This window comes from Myxocyprinus asiaticus, chromosome 6 (genome assembly GCF_019703515.2).
Source record: "Myxocyprinus asiaticus isolate MX2 ecotype Aquarium Trade chromosome 6, UBuf_Myxa_2, whole genome shotgun sequence".
Classification (NCBI taxonomy): Eukaryota; Metazoa; Chordata; class Actinopteri; order Cypriniformes; family Catostomidae; genus Myxocyprinus; species Myxocyprinus asiaticus.
In genome coordinates, this window is record NC_059349.1 from 54,627,180 (window position 1) to 54,652,405 (window position 25,226).

The window sequence follows — 25,226 nt, forward strand, 5'->3', positions numbered from 1 at the left end:
ACATAAGTGCACCTACATTAAATATAAATGTAAACACTTTATAAAATGACTGTATATAATAATAGAAATGAAAACAGCAAACACCACATAAAGAAAACACTAATTTATTGAATAGAAATGTTTGCGACAACAGAGGCTTTCTAAAAAATATGACATTTGAATATACAGTATAACACATCCTTTCTCGATACAGATTCTGTGTTTGTTCCCTGAGTTGCTCTTTTTATGTGCCTTTGAATGTATTAAAGGAGTAGTACAAGTTAAGCTCAATCGACAGCATTTGTGGGATCATGTTGATTACCACTAAAATTAATTCTGTCGATTGAGCTGAACTTGTATTATCCCTTTAACATTTATTACAAACACTACAATGATCACAACATTAAACTGCTACAACCTTAATTGATAAGCTGGCTGAAAATGGACAGCTTTGATTTAATAGTTAATACTAATACTTAAAATGAATAGTTAAAGGTGCTGTAAGCAATTCACTTCCACGAGACTGAGTTGTTGATTTACCCACGACCCCTCTTTCCAAAACAACGCACCCGATACCGTTGAAACTAAGTAGCTCTAAAATATCGTTTGAAACCGACACAAAGCATGTTCCCACGGTTGTCAAATACAACAGCAGCGAAATAGCGCCCTCAACTACAAATTATAAATCAGAATATGGCATTAAGCCTCAAAATATATAATTCGCTGCAACGACAACACTATGAGAACGCGCAAAATGATTGACAGGCAGAAAGCGTTAGAGGCCGCGGCCCGCGGACACATTTTTATATGTTGTTTACAAAGTCTAGAGCTGTCACAGAGACCGGTGAGATACCTCATGACACTTATTTCAGTGATATATTCACTGAAATATATCGCTTATAGCACCTTTAATTCGGATGACTGTGTGACAATTGCGATAGAACAAGCCTGAAAGGTGGGCTGCGTTTATTTGAATAAAAACATTTTGATGCATGATAAAATTGGTATTGGTATTGAAAGAAAAGTAGAATAGGTACATTAGTTGCTTGCCGTTCTTTTGGGCGGTTAGCACTGTCGCCTCACAGCAAGAAGGTCCCGGGTTCGAGTCCCGGCTCAACTGGGCCTTTCTGTGTGGGGTTTGCATGTTCTCCTTTTGTTCTCGTTGGGTTTACTCCGGGTGCTCCGGTTTCTCCCACAAGTCCACAAACATGCAGGTTAAGTGAATTGGAGGCTCTAAATTGCCCCGTAGGTGTGAGTGAGAGTCCCCCAGCCACTCGGGGTTGCGTCAGGAAGGGCATCCGGCGTAAAACCTGTGCCAAGTCAAATATGCAGATCACAGATGGTCCGCTATGGTGACCTCTAAAGGGAGCAGCCGAAAGAAGAAGTTGTTTGCCGTTCTTTGCACACAGTATTTTACACATTTGATCATACATGGTCCCCTAGTCAGTTTTGCTCTCGTCCTCTTTCTCTCGGGTTTTGGATCTGTCTCTTCTGTTCTCTCGTTCCCTCTGAACTCCTGATAATCTGTCTGTGTTTTCTCTCTCTCTGCTCCTCTTCACTGTGGCTCGAGCGACAGCTTCATCGAAACACATACTGATGGTGCTGTTCCTCTTCACCTCTTTCTCCGTTTCCCTGATGACATCTTTCCCACCATCCCAAGTCCCCTGTCTTTCTCTCGGATCCTCCCTTTCTTGCATTGTCTCGTCTTCCCGACTCATCCCATCCACATCGGTTTCCTTCAGCTGTTTTTTAACGATCTCTGTGGTTTCATCGGTTTCCTCTGTCTTTTCATTCTCTCTCTGTTTCTTGTTTTCTATGTGCTGTTCGTCTGTCTCATCCAGTTTGGCATGTTGCCCATCTGTGTCCATTACTTGTGAATATCTTTGCTTTTGTCTGAGAGTGAAAGCGGTGAGTTTGGAGTTTTGAGGTTTGGGTGGGACAACAGGTACGGCCTTCACCTGATATGGCAATTTACTTGGAGACTGTTTGGGATCGTTTGTCACCCTCTCCAGCTCTGGTGCATCATTGTGTTCAACACTTTGTGGCAATTCGACGTCTGGGATCATTGCCTCCTCTTCCATCTCCCTGTCCTCCATTTTTTCACATGGAATCTCATCTGGTTGATGGATGAATGTAGACTGTTCAAGATCGTTACTAAATGAACTTACTTCAAATATCTCTTCTGTTATTCCTTCATGAGATATATTTCCCTCAGCTATGTCTGTAGAACTTAACTCATAACAACTGTCTGTTTTATTGTTGGCGTTCTCCTCAGAACCTCCAACATTCTTGTCATTGCTCATCTTTTCTCCATCGTTTTCCTCTAAATCTTTTTGTTCTACTTTTTCATCACTACATCCTTCTACAGACCCATTTTCCTCCAACTCCTGAACTATTTCATTGATGTTTATAAACTCTTCCATATTTTCAGCTTTTTCCTCAGGGTTCTCTTCATTTTCACTCCATTTTTCTTCATGTTCAGTCGTTTTTAACTCTTCAGCCTCCAATATCTTTTCCCCTTCTTCTGTAGTTTCATCACTTTTCTTCTCTTCCTCCTCTGTTGCACCATCTTCCGATGTCCTCATCTCCTCAATCACGTCTCTGTCACCGGAAAAAGTTTTTTGTTCCTCCGGCGGGTGATCCATCTTCACTTCGTCTTGAGGAGCCAAAGAGGCGGAGTCCGTGACAGTGAGGTCATCTGCGATTATGACATCACTCACTGTGTTGTCTTGGTAAACGTCGGCATCCGGCACCTGTTGAACCGCTACATCTGTAAACTGTCCTTGGATGGGCTCATCATGGACGCTGATGTTCGAGGCGATCTTGGTCTGGTTGGGCTCTGGCAAAGACGGTATCAAGTCTGGTCCAAAATATGTGTCCTCTTCACTGGCTTCACTTTCTGGGTTGTCTTCTACCCTGTAGCAATATAAAAGTAAAATATTATACAAATAATGGACAAGATAGTACAAATTTAAAGGAATATTCTGTGTTCAATAGGGGCTCAATCGACATCATTTGTGGCAAAATGTTGATTACCACAGAAAACAATTTCGACTCATCCCTCCTTTTCTTTAAAAGAATCACAAATCTGTGTTACAGTGAGACACTTGGAAGTGAATGGGTCAATTTTTGGAGAGTTTAAAAGGCAGAAATGGGAAGCTACTTCTATAAAAACACTTACATTAATGTTAAAACTTTTGAGCTGTCAAGTAGTTTAAACCGTTGTTTTTATGGTCGTTTAAAGCCCTTGGTATCCTTCCATTTTGACGCGAACGCTCAGCGTCTGCGTACAGTCGAATGCATGACTGTCAAAGTATATTTCATATAACTGTGTGCATATACACAGGCGTTTGGTGCATGCGTGCTACAACTTCTATGAGACACCGTACTTTCTCTTCAGGAGTTTAGACACATAAAAACATCTTTATATTCCTTCAGACTCGAGTTATACAAATGCAGGTATCTCCAGACCTCCTCACACACGCGCTTTTTACTTGCACATCCACTGTTGTTGTTTTTACCTACATCTTCTGATGTTTAGATGGTGATTACATCTTCTAGCATTTCTTCTGTGACAGCAACAGCTCAAATGTGAGTGTTGCCACCTTGTGGACCAACTAATTAGTGCAAATAACTCCAGGCGCATGTGCATTCTGTGCGTTCAAAGATGTGTACTTCATTTTTGCGCGTTCTGGATCAGCTTGCACCTGGTTGAACGCGTTGCCTTTGCGAGAATACTCTTCTGACCGTGAGCGAATACGAACGCGTTTGACGCATGTCCACTACAACGTCTTTGCGATAGGGTGCCTACACACTAGAGTTAACGCTGCGTCAGAGAACGCTGCGAATGCATCAGAATGACGGACAAGGAAAACGCAAGGGTTACACTGAAAACGCAAGTGAAGCTCCGTCATGCGACCAAAATTTGAGAACATTTCAACTTTTGCTGTAATGCACTCTGGTGTAGGCCTCCTTTGACCAATGAGAGTCTTGGAGAGGTGGGACTAGCTGCGCTGTGAAATTCGAAAAACATGGCGGACAAACTCAGTCAAGTGGTGTATTCATTCCCTGTCCTCTATTATCTTTCTCTGTTGGCTAAAAAGCTAGTAATTATGGAGAGAGAGCCTGGATAAGAGTTTCAGTGTTTACTGGATATATTTTAAATAGTCATCTCTATACGTGACCGCCTCTACCCTCTGTGGTACACGCCTTCCAAATGGACCTTTCGCAGTCCCATGTGTCCAACACGCCACTGAAGCTCTCCCTAGTGTGTAAGCGCCCAAATTCTTTTAGTACAATAAGTAGCAAGCGCATGCGTCAGCGACGTGCACAGCCAAGGTCAAGAAAATCTAGGCGGCACATGGTCAAGCTGCATGGCTGTGCTGATGACGCAATTTGCATCACACATACTGTGCTCAGAACGATCCACAACGCAGACACTGAAGTATACTTTGGCCTTTATAAAAATCTATATGCACGCATTTAGTGCTCACACAACTACTGTTGATGAAATTTGTATCACACGTACTGTACGCGGACACTCAGTGCCTTTTTTTTAAAGAAAAGGAGGGATAATTCAAAATTAATTTTGGGGATAATCAACATTATGCCACAAATGCTGTCGATTGAGCTCAATTTGTATTGAATCTGTAATATTCCTTTAAGAATTTACTGCTCTTTTCTGGGAAGAATTTTTGCAAATTATGACTTAAATTTGGTCCTGTTCCTCACATGAAGGTATCATATGGCTTCAGAAGACTTGAAATTTAGTGCATGAGTCATACTCAATATGTTTATGATAGTTTTGTGGTGCTTTTTTGTAATTTTTAGAGCGTGACAGCCCCAGTCCCCATCCACTTTCATTTTATGGAAAAGAGCAGCTTGGACATTGTGCTTAACTACGGAGCCCTTTAGAGTAAAGGGAGGGATTTGTTTTCCGGAAATAGATTTGCATTCCCTCACAATAAATTAACCATGTTTTTACAACAGTAACCACATTTTAACCATGATATTTGGAGTGAAACCATAGTGATAATACAGGAAATCCAAAACTATAGTAATAAAAAAATCACAATTTTGTGGTTACTATGGTTTTACTACAAATAGTATAGTTCAACTATGGTTAATATAGTAAAACCATGGTTAACCCTTATGATAATTAACTATGGATTTACTACAGTAACCATAACTTAACCATGGCATTTGTTAGGGATGCACCAATATGAAAATGTTTGGCAGATACCGATACCAATTTTAACAAAAAACTATAGGTCAATAACATTACCAATATTTTGCAACTTACCCTATTTTATCATCAGATCACTGTTTTACTTAGAAATGCTTAAAAAATGTACAAAGAAGTACAAAAGCTTTGTCACTGTTCTAACAATAAATAGAACAAAGACTAAATAAGTCAAAGTCTGCTGGTTTCAAAGTGTTTTGGATGGTTTCCCTCATCAGCCTATAGGTAAGTGCCACTTTCACAACGGTCACATCCAATTTTTTACGCATTAACATGAGAACGAGAAAGAATAAAAATTTAATATTACATATTCTTAGGAGTGCCAACCCTTCTACATCTTGTGGCTATTATTATTTATGGATTGTGCATTTAAATTCACAGAGTTTTAACAAAGTGTGTTACTAATTAATTATAAATCAACCATCTGTTTTTCATATCGGTGTTTTCATGCTTATTGCCGATATGCCGATGGTTATAATTTGGTTAATAATAATTGGCCGATTAATATCGGCAGCCGATACATCGGTGCATCCCTAGTGTTTGTATTAACAACAAGATTAACCATGGTTACTACGGTCATGTTTACTACAATATTACTACAGAAAAACATGATTTTCGGCAAAACTCTCAGGTACTTACGTTAAAGTGTCTATATCATTCTCCACGTCCTCTGATTCTCTCTCTTCATTCTTCTTTTCATCCATATGATGATCGTTCATCTTTAAATCGTCTGAACTGAGATGCTCTTCACGGTTATCTATTATTGTGGTAGCTGCAAGAATCACGTCTTCTGATTGGATAATGGATTGCACATCTTTAATGTACTCTGGAAGATATATTCTGTGTTCCTCATCTAAGCATTCTGATTGGTTGATGGAGTGAACATCTACCACACTGTTCACTGAAGCAGATGTTTGTGGACTTGACCAGGATAGACCGTGAAAATCACGACTGGATGGGAGACTTTGACAAAACATGTCCTCATATTCAGAGCCTTTATCGGAATCATCATCTTCATCATCGTCACCAGGGCTGTATTCGTCATCTGAGGATAATGACAGGGCGGGCATGAAGGGGCGGGACTTATAAGGTAAACTGTGTGATTTGCCAGGTAGAGGCCTGTGTTTGATTGTCGGACTGATGCTTTTAGCTACAGGCACTTCAGAGGCAATACTGTGGTTTTGTGTTGCGCAGGAGAGAGCCTGATTGTCCTTGTTTTCATCCTCCACTTCCTCATCTTCCTCTTCAAAACAGGGTGGCTCTACGGAAAACTCAATCTGGAAAACAGTAAAAAAAAAAAAAAGAAATGAGAGAGTAGCCAGATACAGAGAGTGGTTCTGTTCCAAAGTGTACTGAGTTGTCTACCTTGACAGCATATTTAGATACTATAGGCGCACACTCAACACGAAACCTGTTCTAAACACAGCCTGAACTCATGATAATGACGTATCTGTGGTGACATTTATGCAAAATGATATTACGTGTTTCATTACACGTATCGCGGCAGTTCTGAGGTGAAATGTCCACTGTGTGGCACTAAAAGAGTGTTACATTTTCTCCCAAAAAAGATGAGATTTTTAAGGTTAATTCTCTATCGAGATTTAAATCAAGTCGACTCACATGCTCTTCAGGACTCGTACCCCAATCCTTTATGTCACAAGTGCATAGCTCTATCAGTTGAGCTACCACGCAATTTGATCACACACGAACAAGCTTGTAAATGTAGTTGGTTATGTAATGCAAACGTTAAAATGTAGTTATGTGCTAAAGTAAAAGTGTTTAGATGTCTTATTACACGACTCTCTGGAATACTCGATTCTTATTGGTCAATGGCGCCATCTAGTGGTCTGATATTTCTGAGTAACAACCGCATATCTGGGAATTAAGACTTATCAGACCGGTTATCTGGGTATTGTAAGTTATCTTTCCAACTTGTATCACTCTGCGATCTATACAAGTTTGCTAATAAAGTAATAATAATAGCTAAACACTGTCTCAACTTGTTTTGAGTAAACCCTTGGTATTTCTAACTGACTTGATCCTAATGATGTGAGAGGTCTGTTAGGTTTATATTCAACAAGCATATCTGCAATGTATTTAGGTCCTAGGCCATTGAGCGATTTATAAAAGAGTAATAGTACTTTAAAATCAATTCTAAATGTAACTGGAAGCCAGTGTAAAGACATTAGGACTGGAGTAATATGCTCTGATTTTTTGGTTCAGGTGAGAATCCTGGCAGCAGCATTTTTAATGAGCTGCAGGTGTCAAATGGTCTTTTTGGGAAGGTTGGTGAGGAGTCCATTGCAGTAGTCCACCCTACTGGTGATGAATGCATGACCAAGTTTCTGTAAGTCTTGACTGGATACAAAACATCTAATTCTGGCTATATTTTTTGATGATAGTAGGCTGATTTAGTTATTGCTTTGATGTGACTACTGAAACTAAGGTCTGACTCCAAAATGACACCAAGATTCCTGACTTGATTTTTCTTGATCTTTAGACCCTTGGAGTCACAGTATGTGTTCACCTTGGGAATTTTGCCTTTGTTGCTAAATACATTGACCTCTGTCTTGTCGTTGTTTAACTGAAGGAAGTTTTGACACATCCAACTGTTAATTTCTTCAATGCATTGGCACAGAGAGTCTATGGGGCTGTAGTCATTTGGCGAAAGGGCTAGATAAATCTGGGTGTCGTCTGCATAGCTATGGTATGCAATATGATTCTTTTTCATAATTTGGCCTAGTGGGAGCATATACAGGTTGAACAGGAGCGGTGCAAGAAATAAGCCTTGTGGGACTCCACACGTCATGGATGTCCACTCAGATTCATAGATACCTATGTTCACATAGTAACCCCTCCCTACTAGATATGACCTGAACCAGTTGAGGACCGTCCCAGAGAGCCCTACCCAGTTTTCCAGTCTGTCTAGGAGAATGTTGTGGTCAAAAGCAGCACTGAGATCTACTAATACCAGCACTGATATTTTGCCTGAATCAGTATTTAGCCGAATACCATTAAGTATCTTTATAAGCACCATCCCTGTACTGTGATGCGTTTGGAACCAGACTGGAAATTGTCAAAGTAGCCATTTGAGTTTAAGAGTTTGTTCAGCTGATTGAAAACACCCTTTTAAATGATCTTGCCTATGAAAGGAAGATTTGAGATTGGTCTGTTATTGTTTAATATAGAGTTATCCAGATTGCTCTTTTTTAAAAGGTGCTTGACAACTGCAGTTTTCAGGGACTTCGGAAACGTGCCTGAAAGGATAAAGTATTGTGTGTGGAACAGGGAAAAAGGTAAGTGTTTATGATCTTATAATCTGCTGTTTTACTTGTAATTTTGTGAAAGTGAATAAAAGTAATTGTTGTTGTAGCGCCTCTTGTGCAACCAAAGTGAGACGCTCCAAAAGTGTCCGTCACGTCCTTAGAAAAGCCCTTATGATAGGCTAAATCCACCTTGGACAGATTGACGGGTTGAATTGTAAAATGGATTGCCGTGGACTGTAGGCCAGTGATGCCTTATGTTCAGTGATATACAAATAAACAATTAAATGCATTCTAAAGCCACCTTTTGTATTGCCTAATCAATGCTTTACTCGTCTGCCACAATAATGCAATCTATTTTAATTATATTTTTTTATATATTATATTTAAAAAAATTATATTTCATAATTTAAAAAATATATATAATTTTATATTTAGAATGATTTAAATATAATAAATGTTTTTTTTTTCTATTTATTTAATTATTTTTATTTGGGGGCCTTTCTCAGCAAATATTGATATATGCGACTAATTGCGATTAATTCAATTAATTAATCAGCACATCATGTAATTAATTTGATAAAAATTTTAATCGATTTACAGCCCTCCTTAAAAAATATCTAGTTTTGACCAAATTCTAAGGCAGATTGTATGTACAGTACCCTTTGCAGATGAGCCAATCCAAGAATGCATTTCGAACTGCAATAATTTTTTTTATATTATTTTTTTTAGATAACTTCTGCCAGACCTAAAAAGGTGAAAATTTGTGTTTGGTATGAAAAAGCCTTTAGCCACTGAATTACACCACCTTAGTAAACATATTTCAGTAACATTTACATGTTGTATTCCAAAAATAAGTCGCTTACAGCATTGAAAAGGTTATAGGAAGTAGTTCTTTCTATACATTATTTAATCCAATATATGTGTGTGATATACATTTTTTGTTTATTAAGTTTGGCTTATTATAGTATCAAGTTATTAGCTTAGCAACATGCTAACATCAGACTGTGTTGGTAACAACAGGCATCTATTGTAGTCTTTCAGAGCGACATACTGTATGTTTGCCACATGAGTGAGAGTTGTTTCCTATGTATAATGTTTCAAATCAGACACTTATATTGTTCCTTTTGGATTATTCCTATTTAAACAGTATTTCTTCAACTCATTCACACACAGGTATAAACACACCTGGTTTGATGCACTGCTGTCCATCAAATCGAGGAACCCGAAAGCTTCCTGGACATCCAGTGGAAAATCCTGTTCAGAAAACTCCACATACACGGGGGACAGTTTACAGTCAGTCCCCCACTGAGCTGCTGATGATTCTTGATTCAGGTGTCCTCTCATGTCTGTGTGAAACACATTCAGATTTGAATTCACGCTCTTTTTCATACTATAGAGTGCAACAGTGTTTAAAACCCAAAAGTCAGCATATGAGGTAACATTTGAAAGGTTAGAATCTGAACTTTTCAGAAATAACACCACTTCTACATTTATGTTACATAAAATTACAAAATTAGGCCTCGAAACATTCGCGTTGAAAATTAGCGCCCCCTAGAGGTAATGGGGTAGAAATATTTATATGAAAAGTCTTTCTTATGGCACATAAATGGACAAGTCATATATCAAATGAAAGCTCTCATTCTCAGGAATGTGACTGTATAGTTAATTTTATTGCCTTAATACCACAGTTCAAAAGATTTTCAAAAGAATCACAAAGTGAAATATGATTTCTGTAAGTCATCAAATACAAACGTCTCTTTTATGTACCAATAACTGCTGCTGTAAGCCCTAAATAGCTAAAAACTTTATATCTGCTTTTACCTTAGGAAGATCTCTAAAAAATGAGCCATTGTTTTCTTGTCTGTGAGATTGCTTGTGTGAATAATCTAATGTTATATCTTAGATGTCCAGAACAAAATATGCAGTCCAGCAGGACAAGCATGCTAATAAAATCATCAGAAAAATGTTTTCGACTATTGATGATAAAATGTTATATATTATCGCAAATGGGGGGGTTGATCTCAGCTTTCTAATGACACCTAGACTGAGCTTCTAGTCCACTCAGAGGCCGAGATATTCAATGAAATAATGAGGGTGGTGCTTGAACTGAAAATTAGACTGAATGTCTATGGACGAGCACATCTGAGGGCTAAAATGTGTTACAGCACCACCTACATTTCAGATCTGTATATTGTGATGGAATGAAAAAAATCATTTTCTAGTGCTTCCTGCCATCTAGTGGAATGAAATAAGACTTTTCAAAATGAGGACAAAACAGAACAGAATTGCATTTACAAAGTTAGGACAAAAACAAAACAAAACGTTGTTTATCATAAGATTTTAAACATACGATATAATTTATGAATAATTGGAGTCTTTTTTTGTTTTTATTTGGGGGGGGGGGGGTTCTATGAAAAATGAGACCAATTTATTTCAATTAGTCCACAGTATGTGTGAATGGTGAGCTTTTAAATTTCAGCTGAAAAATGCACCAGAGTATAATTCAAAAAGTGTCATTCACATGGTTTATGTGTTGCTGCTGAGCTCTTTTGCTGCAAATTCCATTCCCATGGTAACAGCGACTGCTCTGATTGGTGCATTTCTCTTTAGGATTATGGGTAGTGTAGTTCTTCACCAGGAATTTGTCTATTAAACACGTTGAAATCATACTGACCAAAGTATATATTCACTTAGCAACCTCAGAGCTCATGGTTGGTCTGACTTAAAATGTTTCTATGTTATAGTTAAAAATCTATTACTCTATAGAGAAAATTTATGCTATTTTTACTTCTGGAACTCTACTGTTGTGCTATATTCCTATAGTTGTAATCACAATATTTCTCAGCATCATTCAGATAATCTTACCCATGTAAACCCCCTCAATGGTTTCTTTTTTGTCCTGTGGCTCTGTATCTTCTACATTTGCCTTCACAGGCTCTTGATTCAGGGTCAGATCTTCCTTCTCTGCTCCTATGGTTGTGTCTTGCTTCTCCGGCGTAACGTTCTCCTTTCCTGTAATCATTGTTATTTCCTTCCCACAATCCACCTGACTGTCCAAGTTGATTTCTAGAACATCATTATTTTTTCTCTCTGTTTGCGAATTCCCATCTGTGGACATCCTCTCTTCCTCTTTCTGCCCTGTGTCATTGCCGTCTTCTGTTTCTGGTTGATCTTCCTCACCGTCTTCTTCCTTCTCATTCCAGCCCCCCTGTAGAACACCCAAAGCCAAACCCGAAGTAATGTGAAGGGGAACAGTCACTGAGAAGGGTCCTGATATGTGGATACCGGCGCGCCGGTCCGCTTTGTTCGTCATGCCTGGTGACCTGGACACGCCATGCGATGACCCTTCTGCTCCAGTGGCTCCGCCCCCTGCATCCAGACGATTGTAAGTACCTGCAGTCCCTCCACTCACCATGCTCACCTGTGCCCCTCCCGTACGCCGGTAAGTCACCGCATAACCACTAGACATGCCCCCACCAACAGAAGACATGCCCTCTGAGCTGCCTGAGGCCACGGACAGGACCAGAGGAGGATGCTTCGAATCTGAGAGATGTGAATACAATCTTTTTGTTTTACAGCAGTGAAAACAAGCAAGATCCTGGGGCCTCATTTATAAAATACAAGTGCAATCAGATTTGATCCTAAATTCTATGGATTTAATTATACATTAAAAATGACGAGCAAATCAGGATTTATTAAGGAAATGTTCTTATATAACTTTTAGCAATGCAAGTGCAATAACAGTACACTATATGCAGCATGCAAAGCAAGGTTTAATGAGAGGATCATAATAAAGAAAATGTGGTCAATGAATGAATCTAACATTGATTATCCTTCAAATTTATCCAAATTAATTAATCAGCCCCTCAATAATTCTTTATTCTTTCATGAGCAAATGATGAAATATTTCTCATACCTTCCACCCCATAAGGCCCTGTGCTCAGAGAGTCCATACTTTTCGCCGGCCGCAGAGTCATCTCCTCTTTATCTGTGTATTTAGAAAATATAATGAGTGAAAATTGAAACTTTAATCTAGAGAAGAAGACAAATGACAAACTAAGAAACTAAGGAGGAACTAAAATGTTTCATTGGATGTGAGAGGGCAAGTACTTGAAGTTCATGTTCTTTTAAACTTGGCATGGAAATCTCAGATTCTCATACCTTTAGGACAATATTTGTTTTTCTTGCGTGGATCATGCAGTCTCGCACCCAAATTAAAGATAGACCTCCACTTTCTGCCTTTGAGGGAACCCTTCCTCCTGAACAGAATACAGATATTCATTTTATAGATTCCACATGATCAGTAGAAGAAATCATTTTTTAGAGAGGAATTATGGAAGGTTAGGGCTAAATTCTGAAATGCATACTTCCATACTACTCTTTGTTTTTTTTAAATTTTCTCCCCTTTTCTCCCCAATTTTGGAATGCCCAATTCCCAATGCACTTTAAGTTCTCGTGGTGGTGTAGTGACTAGCCTCATTCCGGGTGGTGGAGGATGAATCTCAGTTGCCTCCGCGTCTGAGACAGTCAATCCGCGCATCTTATCACGTGCTTGTTGAGCGTGTTACCACGTAGACCTAGCGCGTGTGGAAGCGTCACGCTATTCTCCGCGGCATCCACACACAACCCACCGAGAGCGAGAACCACATTATAGCGACCACGAGGAGGTTAACCCAACGTGACTCCTCCCACCCTAGCAACCGGGCCAATTGGTTGCTTAGGAAGCCTGACTGGAGTCACTCAGCACTCTTCCATACTACTCTTACTATTTCTACCGTATACTGCAGGGGTGGTAAGAGTAGCATGGTAGTATGCTAATCCGAACAAAGCATAAGGCTGCATCCCAATTCTCATACTTCTGATATACACTTAACCTTCCTATACCGTTCAGTTATTTTTGACCGAACTCACTTTTTCTGATGTAATAAAAATGTTTTCTTTTATCAAGTAGTTCAAGACTTGGTGATTTTTCCTTTCCTTTGCCTTTGGAATTTGGACTTGATTCGGTATGTCTAAGTGGTCGTAAAAAAAACAAAATAAAAAAAACATTTCTGTTTATTACTGTTAATTTTCTTGACATTATAATTAATTTACTTTAATGTAATTTTGAATTTTGAAATAAATGATTGGTAACAAAACAATTATTCAAAGTCCTCTCTTTGTAACACCATGGTCAGGTTTGACTGTAAGCATAATGTGACATTATACAAAAACTGACACTTCAAAACAGTAAAAAATAACAAATGCTAACATTTGTCAAATAATAGTTTGATAATGTCTAAATATATATCCATATGCATAACTTGTGATCCCATTTAGAATTACTACACAGTGAGTGGCTGCATAGAACACTTCCGCCATCTACTGGCTATTATTGTCATAACGTGATTTTCAAGTCATGTTATTTTTCTTTATTCACTAGATGGCAATGACCTGCCCCAAAATAAATTACATATTCTTGTATTTATTTCATGTTTCAGCTTATAGAAGTGTTCGTTTTTATTGTAGAGAAGTTACATAAATTAGCTTTTTTGCATATGCAAATGAATGGTGAAATCGATAGTGCTTATTGTTTTTACTTCAGGGAAGAAATTGTATCATTTCTTTAAAAAAAAAAATTACGCCTGTATTGTTTCTGTATTGTAAATGACAGCCAACAGTAAAGTAAGCGGCCCTTCTTTAACAGAATAGGATGGTTAAAGTATGTACTTCACTGATGATGAGAAAAAATACTTTTAAGTAGACAATATGGCAAGTATTTGCTGAATACAATTTGCAATTTCATAACTCAAAAATGTTATTCACCTGAAATATTCGCAAGAGAACTGTTTACTGAACTTTTTCAGTTCTGAAAGGTGTTGTGGGTATGAGCCCCAAAAGAATGCATTGATGCACACTTCAAAAATCCATCGGAGAAAGTATACTATCCTGGCACCTTTGGCATACTATTTGCAATGTACTATGATTTGGGATGCCCTAATCTTGCATACTAGACTACACTGTATTATCCGTATTATACAATACTATATAGTATGGATAATGTATGAATCGAGACACAGCCAATGAACTGTCAGTCTCACTTGTCAGTGCCGTCGATGATTGCATGGTATGGTCGCATGGGTGGTGGCCCATCACCAGGACTGAGGTTTCCTGAACAATGCAAAGGCAAAGACTTGAAGAAATGGTCATCCTGATTGGACAGCACTGAGGGTGAGGGGAGGGACTTCCTGCGCTCCACAGCCAAACCTGTGTTGACGGTGAAGGAGACGTGTTACACATTAAGACCATGTCCACACTAATCCATTTAAGTCTGAAACCCAGTTTTCAGTTTCCTAACCTCATTGTTTTCCAAAGTATACGATAATTGAAAGCATTTTCATAAGTCTCAGTTTTCGGTGGAGGAAAACGACGTTCCAGTTTGGATGAGAGGCATACAATAAATGTTGTGAAATCCTTGCGTTTTTTAAAATGAAAATGGATATTATAGTTCACTATATTCTGCCTTAGTATGTGAGAAAAAAAAAACTGTATGCAGTGGTAAATGTTTCAAACAGTAGTATGCTACAATGTTGTCAAAGGAACTTATTAAGAGAATGTTTAAAGGAATATTCCGGGTTCAATCCAAGTTAAGCTCAATCGACAGCATTTGTGGCATAATGTTGATTACCACAAAAATTTATTTCGACTTGTTCCTCCTTTGCTTTAAAAAAAGCAAAAATCTGGGTTACAGTGAGGCACTTACGATAGTGTAAAGTAAAAAAGTAAAAAAAGTCACGTAACTAAGATAAATTGACAAGTTAATGTTGAGAATGAAAGGCAAGGAAAGATCAAATACCTGATCCAGGGAAGAGCTCGGTCACATGAGTGAGAATAAACTCCACCACGATGGACTGAACTCGCACCTCCATGAATGCTGCTGTGCCGTTAAAACCGGTCGACTCGATGTCCTTCGATCTGCAAAATATGACAAGCCGATTTCATAATAACTGGTAAAAGGGATGATTGAAGAACATCCAAACAACAAAAAGGATTCATACAGTACACACACCTGAGGAGGTTTGGGGCCCAAACGATGGCAAGGTTTCTGGCATGCATGTTGGTCTGAGATGCAAATGTGGACATCTTGACCAGATGTCGCATCAAATATTCCAGAGTCCTATAAGGAATAGTTCATGCAAAAATGAACATTGTCCATTCCATACCACAACAGTTCAAAGTGACCACAATTGTCAAGATGTTAAAATAGGACAAAAAACACCATAAAAGTATCATTAAATATTCCATATACGAATGTGACACAAACAGATGTCACTATAAGCTGTTGTTGTATAGAAAAGAGCTGCATGAACATTCTTCAAAAATTCCCCTTTGGTATTTCAATAGAAGAATAACATTTTGGATTAAAGCACCATGGAAGAGCTTCATATCACCTGTATTGAGCATGTGTTGATGTGTTTACCTGTAATGAGGGACAGGTAGATCCTTCAACACCTCTTTAATCTTCACCAGTCTCTCATCTTCCAGTTGAATAGCCACGGCATCCTGCAGAGAAAAGAGAGGAACAATATCTGAATGTAAGTTTCTCTGAGGGGGAATTCACTAAGAAATACTTGTGCCCACTAACACTGTTTGCATTGTTTTAGCACCATTAGAAAAATGATGCAAATCAGGCCACAAATACACCCAGAAAATTAATGCTGATTGCCACCTGTGCAGGGCAGTTGCACCCTATGCACAGAAAATAGCTTAAAATTAAGTGAGCACCGATAACATTTTCAGACCAGGAACTCTGAGTTATACGGTTTATACGGTTATATGGTTTTTGAAGTAAAACTATAGTAACCACTAGATTAACCATGGTTAATCAATAGTAAAACCATGGTTTCCACCCAAAAAATACATGGGTACTTACTTCTCATAGTTTCTACAATATTACTATAGAAAAAACATGTTCCCTATCAATTCAGCTCACTCTACATTGCTGTAAGCACTATTGGGAGTGTCCCACACAACCTTGTTGAAACCTTGTACAATCACGCCAATCCTCTGACTGGCAATGGTGTCTGAGCCCCGCCCTTTTCGGCGTGCATTAGGCCTATATAAGCGGGCGCTCGGTCACCATTTCTTCCGAATTTTCTTCCTTCAAGACTGCTTCACCGTCGATATACACTTACAGCAGACAGAACTTCTCAGCAAGATGCAAACAGGTGAAGGTTCTAGTGAAGAGTTCTCCACATTGCCGTCAAAGATGCTCTCGGTGAACAGGTTCTTCGCTTCAGACGCTCGATGTTGATCAATGCGGCACTTCAGCGAAACACCTACCTGCTTCCTACAGCGCTCCGGCAGAAGTTACTGCATCATTATATATATATATATATATATATATATATATATATGTATACTGTAAATACAATATTAACTAAAGAGCCGCTTGCGTGATACGTGTCTTTTTAAAGATGTCGTCCGCAAGTGTTCCCTATGCGAATGGCACATGTGCAACCGGTTGAACACGAGAGCTCTGTTCACTGCCTGGGTTGCACCCACGCACAAGCAGCTCTAATGGAGACAGACTGCTCTCACTGCGAGGGCATGAATCTCCGGACATTGCAATCTAAGATCGACCTTGTTCTGAGGGAAGATCCAGCCTCTCGTGCCCTCCCATCCGCCTCTTCTGTGTTAAGTCCTGAGGGACCACACGAGGAGGCACGGCGGGGCAGTGAGGTTGAGCTGGAAGAATTAGAGGAGGTTCTCGTGCCAGCGTAAGCCCTGTGAGCCCCCAAACTTCCGATCTAATGTCCTCGCCTATGCGATATGCGCATGATGAGCTCCGGCCCTCTATTGGAGCACATGGCCTCATTACGTTTGGCGGCTCTGAAGATGGGGATGATGCTGTGTCACTCGCAGCTACAGGCGAGTGGTTCACGGAGGATGTTGCCGCCCCTTCTCCCCAGTGAGGGTGAAGAACATGCGCATGTCACGGACAAGGAGCTTCTTTGTATCCTTGCGAGAGCGGTTGAAGAGCTCAGCCTTGAGTGGTCCCCTCCATAATAGCCAGAAAAGTCTCGTCTGGATGAATGTTTTTACAAACTGGCCACCGTCACGTGGAGCTCACAAAGACCTGCCGTGTGCCTTACTCTTCGTGCATTCAGGTTGGAGGTGCTGCCTCCATCACAAAAGTGGACCATGCCAAGGAAAAAGGCTACTCAAAGCATCCCCCGCTGGAACAGGCGGTCGCAGCTCACCTCTACCATAATACTGCCATGGAATGGAAATCTCGCCCTGCCCACCCCTCCAAGCCATGTCGACTGACATCCACACTGGCTGGAAGAGCTTATACAGTAGCGGGCCAAGCTGGTTCAGCACTCCAGCACACTGTCTGGCTGTTCTAGCACCATGGACAGCTCTGGCCTTCTTCCAACAGGGTGTTATGCTGGGTCAAATTTTCAGAAAAAAAGTGGTGACCACAGATGCATCAAACACAGGTTGGGGCACGGTGTGGGATAGACGCCCAACTTTCGGCACCTGAATCAGGCTTAAATCTAGTGCTGAAGGCACTCCCTGTTCGAGCCGTTGGAATCTGTTGAGCTGCATGCGCTTTCCTTAAAGACTGCACCCCTATTGGCTTTGGCCTCATTTAAACGGGTGGGTGACATGCAGGCACTGTCAACTGACAGCTCATGCCTGGAGTTTGGTCCAGATCTGTCAACAGCCACCATTAAAGAAATGGCTATGTGCCTAAGGTTTTATAAACACCCTTCAGGGCTCAGGTAGTTCATTTGCAAGCCTTCTTTCCCCTACCATTTAATTCAGATGAAGAGCAATCTATGCATATGTTATGCCTGGTGAGGGCACATGTCAGTTCAGGCTGTCGGATCAGCACTTTATTGTTATGGAGGATGCACAAAAGGAATGTCCATCTCCAAACAAAGGCTCTCTCTTACTGGAACGTTGATGCGATTGCCCTCGTTTACGAATCACAGGGCACGAATTGCCCTATTGGTGTCAAAGCGCATTCAACCAGAGGCATGGTCTCTTCATTGGTGTGGACAAACGGCGTGTCCTTACAGAACATATGTTTGGCAGCAGGATGAGTTAAATGTTCTCCCAAACAGATCTATCGAGTTTTAAATGAACAAAACCGACCTCCCTACCCTAAACCTTAAACCTAAACCTAACCTTTAGTGTCAGAAAAAGCAAATGTGAGATGAAAAACACAATCACGTAATTTTGTGCTGCTTCTATGACACTTTGGGATCATTTATGGACTCGCATGCTCATCAGGACTCGTTTCACGCTCCTTTACATCACAAGTGCAAGGCTCTAACAGTTGAGCTACCGCACAATTTGATCACACTCGAACAAGCTTATAAATGTAGTTAAACATTAAAATGAGTCATGCGCTATAGTAAAAGTGTTGTTTAGATGTCATAAGATAGCATTGTGTGAGGATCAGGGCGAAAACTCACAGCAAAGCGATCGTAGAGTTCATATGTGAGTAGAGGGTTGGGCAGTTCTCTGAAGTATGCTTTACACAGAGAACTGACACAGTGAATATCCTGCAGATAAACATCCTTACAGAGGTCAGGAGTTCCTTCAGAATCAAACTCAGATCTGCAGAGACATTAATAATGTTCATTATTATATTATACACATACAGCGTCCTCTTAAAGTACACTTAAATATGTCTGAATGTCATTGCATTAGATAACAACACAATATAAAACAAGTGTTTTCTGAAGGATTTTTACTCAGTGACTTTTAATCAATTGGTGTTGTGGTGATTTATTTTAGTCAGTTTTCCTCAAGTTCACACTATTCACTAGCAACATGCCAAATCAAAAAGTGTCTTCATTTTCAACACTAAATCTATTGCGTTTTCCTTTCAAACCTAACAAACTTGTTTTTAAACTATAAAGTGTGTTTGTGATGTCTATCCTTACAATAAATGAACCTTGCTTTGATACGTTATCTTGCAAATACCTTAATTTCTGTGTATTGGACGAAACTCCCGACAGTCTGTAAATCCCATCAACGATTCCATGTTCCTCAATAAATTCACTACAGCTGCGTAATACTAGAGGAACTGCTCATGAGAGCAAGAAAAAGAGTTTTATGCGGCAGATTCTTTACAAATTCAATAGCAAGATTACCATTGAGCAAATACTATCTTAAAGGAATAATTCACCCAAACATTAAACCCCAAACCTGTATGAGTTTCTTTCATCAAGGCAACACATAAGGAGATATTTGTAACAGAATCTGCATTCAGTGTTGGGTAAGTTACTCAAAAAAGTAATCCACTACACTGAAAAAAATTATTTTGTGGTGAAGCTAACCCTTGTGCGCTATTCGGGTCTTTTTGGATCTGTTTTGCTTTTTTTTTTTCTTAAATAAAAAATGGTATCCTTTATCTGAGTGGTACAAGACTTGCCGACTTTTCCTCCACTAGCCATCTAAACACACACACACATATACAAAAATCTGGACTTGATTCGATAATTGTAAGGGGTCATTAAAAAAAGCGACACTTGTGATGTTCCTGGTCATTTTTGACCCGGCTATAGGAAATTAATGGGAAATACTAAAATACAGAGATTTTTGTTTTTGTCAAATAAAAATCAATAAATCAGACACAATGCAGAAAACACACGCAGAACACACACACACACACACACACACACACACACACACACAGGTTTGTTTGATTATATTAGTGATCTCTCATTGACTTCCATTGATTTCATATCAGGCTAATTATATTTTCTATTTCCAAACTCTACCCCTAAACCTAACCATCACAAAAACATGTGCACATCACTAGATTTGAAGATAATCATCATCTGACCCATTTAAGAGCTTTTTTGGTTTTTTTACTGATAAGAACAGTAAAGTAAGAACTTGTCTCACAAGTGTAGACAAACCTGTCTATATATAACAAACATACCACACAGGTCGATTTCTGAGTCTGACCCCTGTGTGACAAATTTTATGCAAGAATTTTGATGTGTGATGTTTGAAATAAATGACAGGTAATAAAATAATAACTCATTAATTAATTTGTAGCACAATCAGATTTGACTGTAACAGCATGGTCAGGTTTGACCGCATAGTGGAGCATCATTGCAAAATCTGACACAAGTGGTTTAGAAAAAATGCTACAATTTGACAAATAATAGTTTTTTAATAATGTCTAAAAATATAGCCACTGCATAACTTGTGATAATATCTAGAAATTAAGTTGTGATAAAACAAGAGCTTATAGAGATCAGCAAATGCATGGAGCACTGGAGCCATCTACTGGCCATACTTGTTATTTCATTCATTTTTTTTATCATTCCAGCAGATGTCACTGGAGACCCCAATGCATGACAAACGCAAAACTTTAGTGTTTTTACTTTAGTAAAATGAATGTTATTACATATCTTAAAAAAAAAAAAAAGGAAAATATTACACATGTATGTTCGGTCATTTTTGACCCACAAACATCACAAGTGTGACTTACAAACGAAATGGACACAAGGGCTTATATCGCAGTTATTACTTAACTTTTCAAACCTGGTGTTCGCAGCATGCACCAGGCTTGAATAATTAATGAGCTTGCATGGTTTCACTGTTTGCAAGTTGATTTACTAGTTTTTTGTAATTTATTTTTATTTTGTTGTTACATTTTCTACTCTAAATTACCTGCTCATGTTTGTTGAATTATCTCTTGTGTCAGTTCTTGTTTAATAGACTACATAGCATGTATTAAGCTCCCCTGTGAAAGGCTTTCATGTGGTTTGGTACATGATGAAGTAGTTCGTTAAATAAGCATTGAAATGCTAGTACACTTTTAAAAGCATGGCATAATTCAGTGCTACATTGCTTAAATAAAATATATATGACTATTTTATCGATTTCTTCAACGAAAAAGTAATCACATTCCTAATTACTTTAGTTTTAAGTTACTTTCTAAACACTTTTGACAGCTGTTTGTTTTCCGGCTCAACTACTTAAAAAGAAATGTCGATCTTTCTCCTCCATTGTCGCACACCTTTTAACTGTCACAGAAACACAAGAGAATTCATTTATATTTTAAATATATTCAACTTAAGCAATATTTTAGAAATGTGTTACCAGGTAATGTACTTAAAACTAATTACTTTCATAGAAAGTCAGTAAATGTAATTTGATTACAAGACTTTAAAATGTAATGTGTGTTACATTATATTTTGAGTAAAATAGTAACTAGATTACAGTAACTAATTACTTTTGTAAATTAAATTACATCCAACACAGTGTGCAAAGATCAATGTGAACATATTTTGTGATCCACAGAAAATTTAAAGGAATTCATACAGGTTTGTAACGACATGAGGGTGAGTAAATTATTGTAAATGACACAATGTTCTTTTTTTTTGGGGGGGGGGGGGGGAATGATCTGTCACTTTAAAACTCTTTGATGGGAACACTCACTCTCTTGCGCGGTGGAGGTCAGATGTTCAAGCAGGTCGCAACCGAACACCTTCTCCCGACTTCCTCCTTTTCTGCGTCCTCTCCTCATATCGCTTTCCTGTTACCACCTCTCTAGCATTCAGTCCTGTGGATTTCTGTGCCAGCTGCTTTAATGAACAATCATGTGTGAAGTACTAAACTTAAACCACACATGATGGCAATCCAGTACATACAGTGTTGTTCCAAGAACCAAACTTGTACAGAGATATCAGTGATGGACTACATTGTGATTTGACGAATGAATATTGTCCAGAATAGCAGAGAAATTAAATATATCTGCAAAAGAAGAAGAAATAAAAGTATTTATAAACCTTATTGTACAAAGAACATGGTGGTATAATGTAAATACAACTTTCACTCTTACGAAGAATGGTTCCTCTACGGTTTTTGAAGGACCACAGGCTCAACCATCTTCTTACCAAGAACTATTTTTTGTTGTATAGGGTTTTTGAGCAGGTTACAGTGTATGGTTCTTTGGAGATTAATACACATGATGTTTCATTACTGGATCTTCAAATTAATATATTTTGTTTTTTGACTGCTTTAACCCTTTAAGCTCGGATGGGCCTGAAATATAATTGTCAAAAAAAGAATAACTACAGTCTTGACCAACACAAAATAGGTATTGTTTGAAAGTTTAGAAGCTCTACTTTCCAATGCATGTAGACATTATGACCAAAACTGAACAAGTGCTTTGAAATTTGCAGACAAATCAGAAGTGTTCCGTTTTGATAATTTATAAAAAAAATATTACACTGTACCATGTGTCATATGTTGTTGGAAAGCTCTCAAAGAGTAGAATACAACCAGCCTATTTGTTTTACTCACAGACAAAAATATAGTGAGTAATAGCTAAGTATATGTCTTTGACAATTACATTGGTGTTGCTTGTATATCACATTTTTGCTTATAAATCTAAGACAAATGACAGAACATGAAATATCACATACCACTATTTAGAGGATGTGATTATCTTTCAAATGAGTCCACACACAAGATAATCAGATGCATAGATCATTAGATAATCCACATGAAGCACAATGTTGCATATGACCACCAGGAGATGGCGCCAAATACATGACACAGACTCAATGATGACTCAAATGACACAGAATGAAACTCATTCTGTGAAATCTCATTACTAAAATCATGTCTGCATGCTATGCAAACCTTTAGTCACTGTTGTGTTTGCATGTGTAATTAGTTCTTATGTACAATTATTATGTTTTATTTGTTTGGAGAGACTTTTGGACACATGGAGAAATTTTTGGACACTATGATAATTATTATTTTATTTTTTTAATGCTATATAACTTTTGATTGTTTTGTCGTATCAACACAACATTTTTCTCAGATACAGTTGACATGATTGGGAACAAAACAAAAGCTTTTCGGAGCCACCTTATTAACACCCAGAGATATATAATGCCAAATAAAATAAATACGTAAAAAAGTACATTTTTGCCAAACTTATGCTGAGAGTTTCTTAAGCTGAGGGTTTCAGAATGTATCATAATCTATATCTTCAAAAAATTTAAAAGTTTTCTTTACAGTGATACCAAACACTTGACCCTCCTTGAGTTTTTGTCGAGTTATAAGTCTTTAATTTGGGATATGCCACTAAAACAGGAAATCTTTAACAACACCTTCAGAGCTTAAAGGGTTATAGCAGATGTTTTCTAAAGAACTTTAGAATGCAACGTTTTTTGTGGAACTTAAATGTTCTCCCATGACATTGTGCTACAAACCTCTTATTTCCAAGATTTTAAGATAGGGAAGAAAAAACACAAATGAGATCATTTAAATATCTTAATTGTTTCTCCTAGACAGTGATGAGAACAGATGGAGAGCAAATGAAGAGTTTGCTGACGTATCCAGATGTTTCTCCAGATAAAAAGACTCCATTAAACTCACATGTGTCTCCTCTATAGCTTCAGAAGAGATCTCATCAATGTCTCAAACTGTGCCAAAGTCTGCAATCAAAAGACAGAGACCTCAATATGAACTCATCAATTAAATAATCAGAGCTATGCTATATACTCTTAATGGATGTCAACCACTGACTCATTTGTGTCCGTTTATAATTACCTAATTTTGGGAGAAATGTCCAAAGTTGACAATTAAATGAAATGTAATGGAGATCTCCAAAATAAAAAAGCAACTTGAGCAATTCGATTCTCCTCAAGGTTCACAAACACAGGAAATGCAAACAATAGCTACAGTATATGCAAAAGAGAAATGCAAATCTAAACAGATAGTACACCAGTTTCTAAATAAAAACCGAATTTTCAAACCGAATCAAAAATAAAAATGACCTCAACCAATATAATCTTAAATATCGATGAGTACATTCACCATTTTCATCTGCATCAAAGTTGAAACACAAATTCTGCAGATCTTCCACTACATGTGTATTCAGTGTGTTATATTCTGTATAATATTCTTCATTAAAGCTATGCAGACCCTTCACAACACGAAATATCAATGCCAGCGCTTGAGTTAGTCACGTGCCACCCTGACATGATTTCCTCCTCTAGGTTTGTGAGTTTTGCACCAATTCAAGGCCACACCCTCAAACCTTTCTTGATATCTCACTCTTGATATCTGACTATAAGTAACACAACAGATCATAATCCAAATTCTGCAGACAATTTGAATCTCTCAAACCCCTCTTGAAGTTTTTGCATGGTTTTAACGTTTGACAACATTTAACATTTCACCACATTTCTTCCTCATCCTCTCTCCAGCACTCTTGCGGAAATGAGTGATCAGATCTGAAGGCCATGACTGTTTTACGCTCACATCATCAAATAAACTCAGGCCATTCCTCACTATATAGGGCACGAGCTGTGGATGCTATCCAGTGGCCTTCCCATAGTCTCTTTAAAGCCAAACTCAAATAATGGACTGAGAAACGCAGAGAATAATAAAGTAAAAATGTTGAGTACTTACCTTTCTCTCTCTTCACCGGCACAAGCTTCTGTGTAAAATGTCTGTGACGCAAGGAACCACAGAACTTCCCTCACTGACTTCCTGAGTCTTTTAGTTTCTTTCAGTCTTGATTCTTCTTTGCTAATTGACGCCTTCATCTCGGCATTGTCTCGTTGTTTATGCATCTGTGCAACTGATTAGTATGAGAAACATCGGGCCATATAAAACTATATTTTAGCTTTTATTTTGTCTTTAATAAAGTGAAAGACAAATGGGGACAATCTGACACAAAGAAACAAAGCAATACAAAGGTA

At 38.4% G+C, this 25,226-nt stretch overlaps 1 protein-coding gene across 3 annotated transcripts; it reads right to left on the reverse strand.

The window, feature by feature from the left end:
- Positions 1-88: 88 nt before the first annotated feature.
- LOC127443012 (rho GTPase-activating protein 30-like) lies at positions 89-24,998 on the reverse strand. 3 transcript variants are annotated; one of them, XM_051701478.1, is made up of 15 exons: positions 24,934-24,991; positions 23,896-23,954; positions 21,943-22,257; positions 19,468-19,570; positions 18,954-19,098; positions 15,947-16,029; positions 15,536-15,643; positions 15,323-15,441; positions 14,568-14,733; positions 12,649-12,746; positions 12,404-12,475; positions 11,353-12,030; positions 9,673-9,833; positions 5,861-6,498; positions 89-2,895 (listed from the first exon to the last, which is right to left on the reverse strand). In XM_051701478.1, exons 3-15 carry the CDS (start codon positions 22,028-22,030, stop codon positions 1,419-1,421), a joined length of 3,936 nt encoding a protein of 1,311 aa, XP_051557438.1. In that variant the 5' UTR covers positions 22,031-22,257; positions 23,896-23,954; positions 24,934-24,991; the 3' UTR covers positions 89-1,418. The 3 variants fall into 3 exon arrangements, with proteins under 3 accessions (XP_051557438.1, XP_051557439.1, XP_051557440.1); XM_051701479.1 differs by lacking the exon at positions 23,896-23,954 and having other exon boundaries at positions 24,934-24,998; XM_051701480.1 differs by lacking the exons at positions 23,896-23,954; positions 24,934-24,991 and adding an exon at positions 22,346-22,367.
- Between the last annotated feature and the right edge of the window lie 228 nt (positions 24,999-25,226).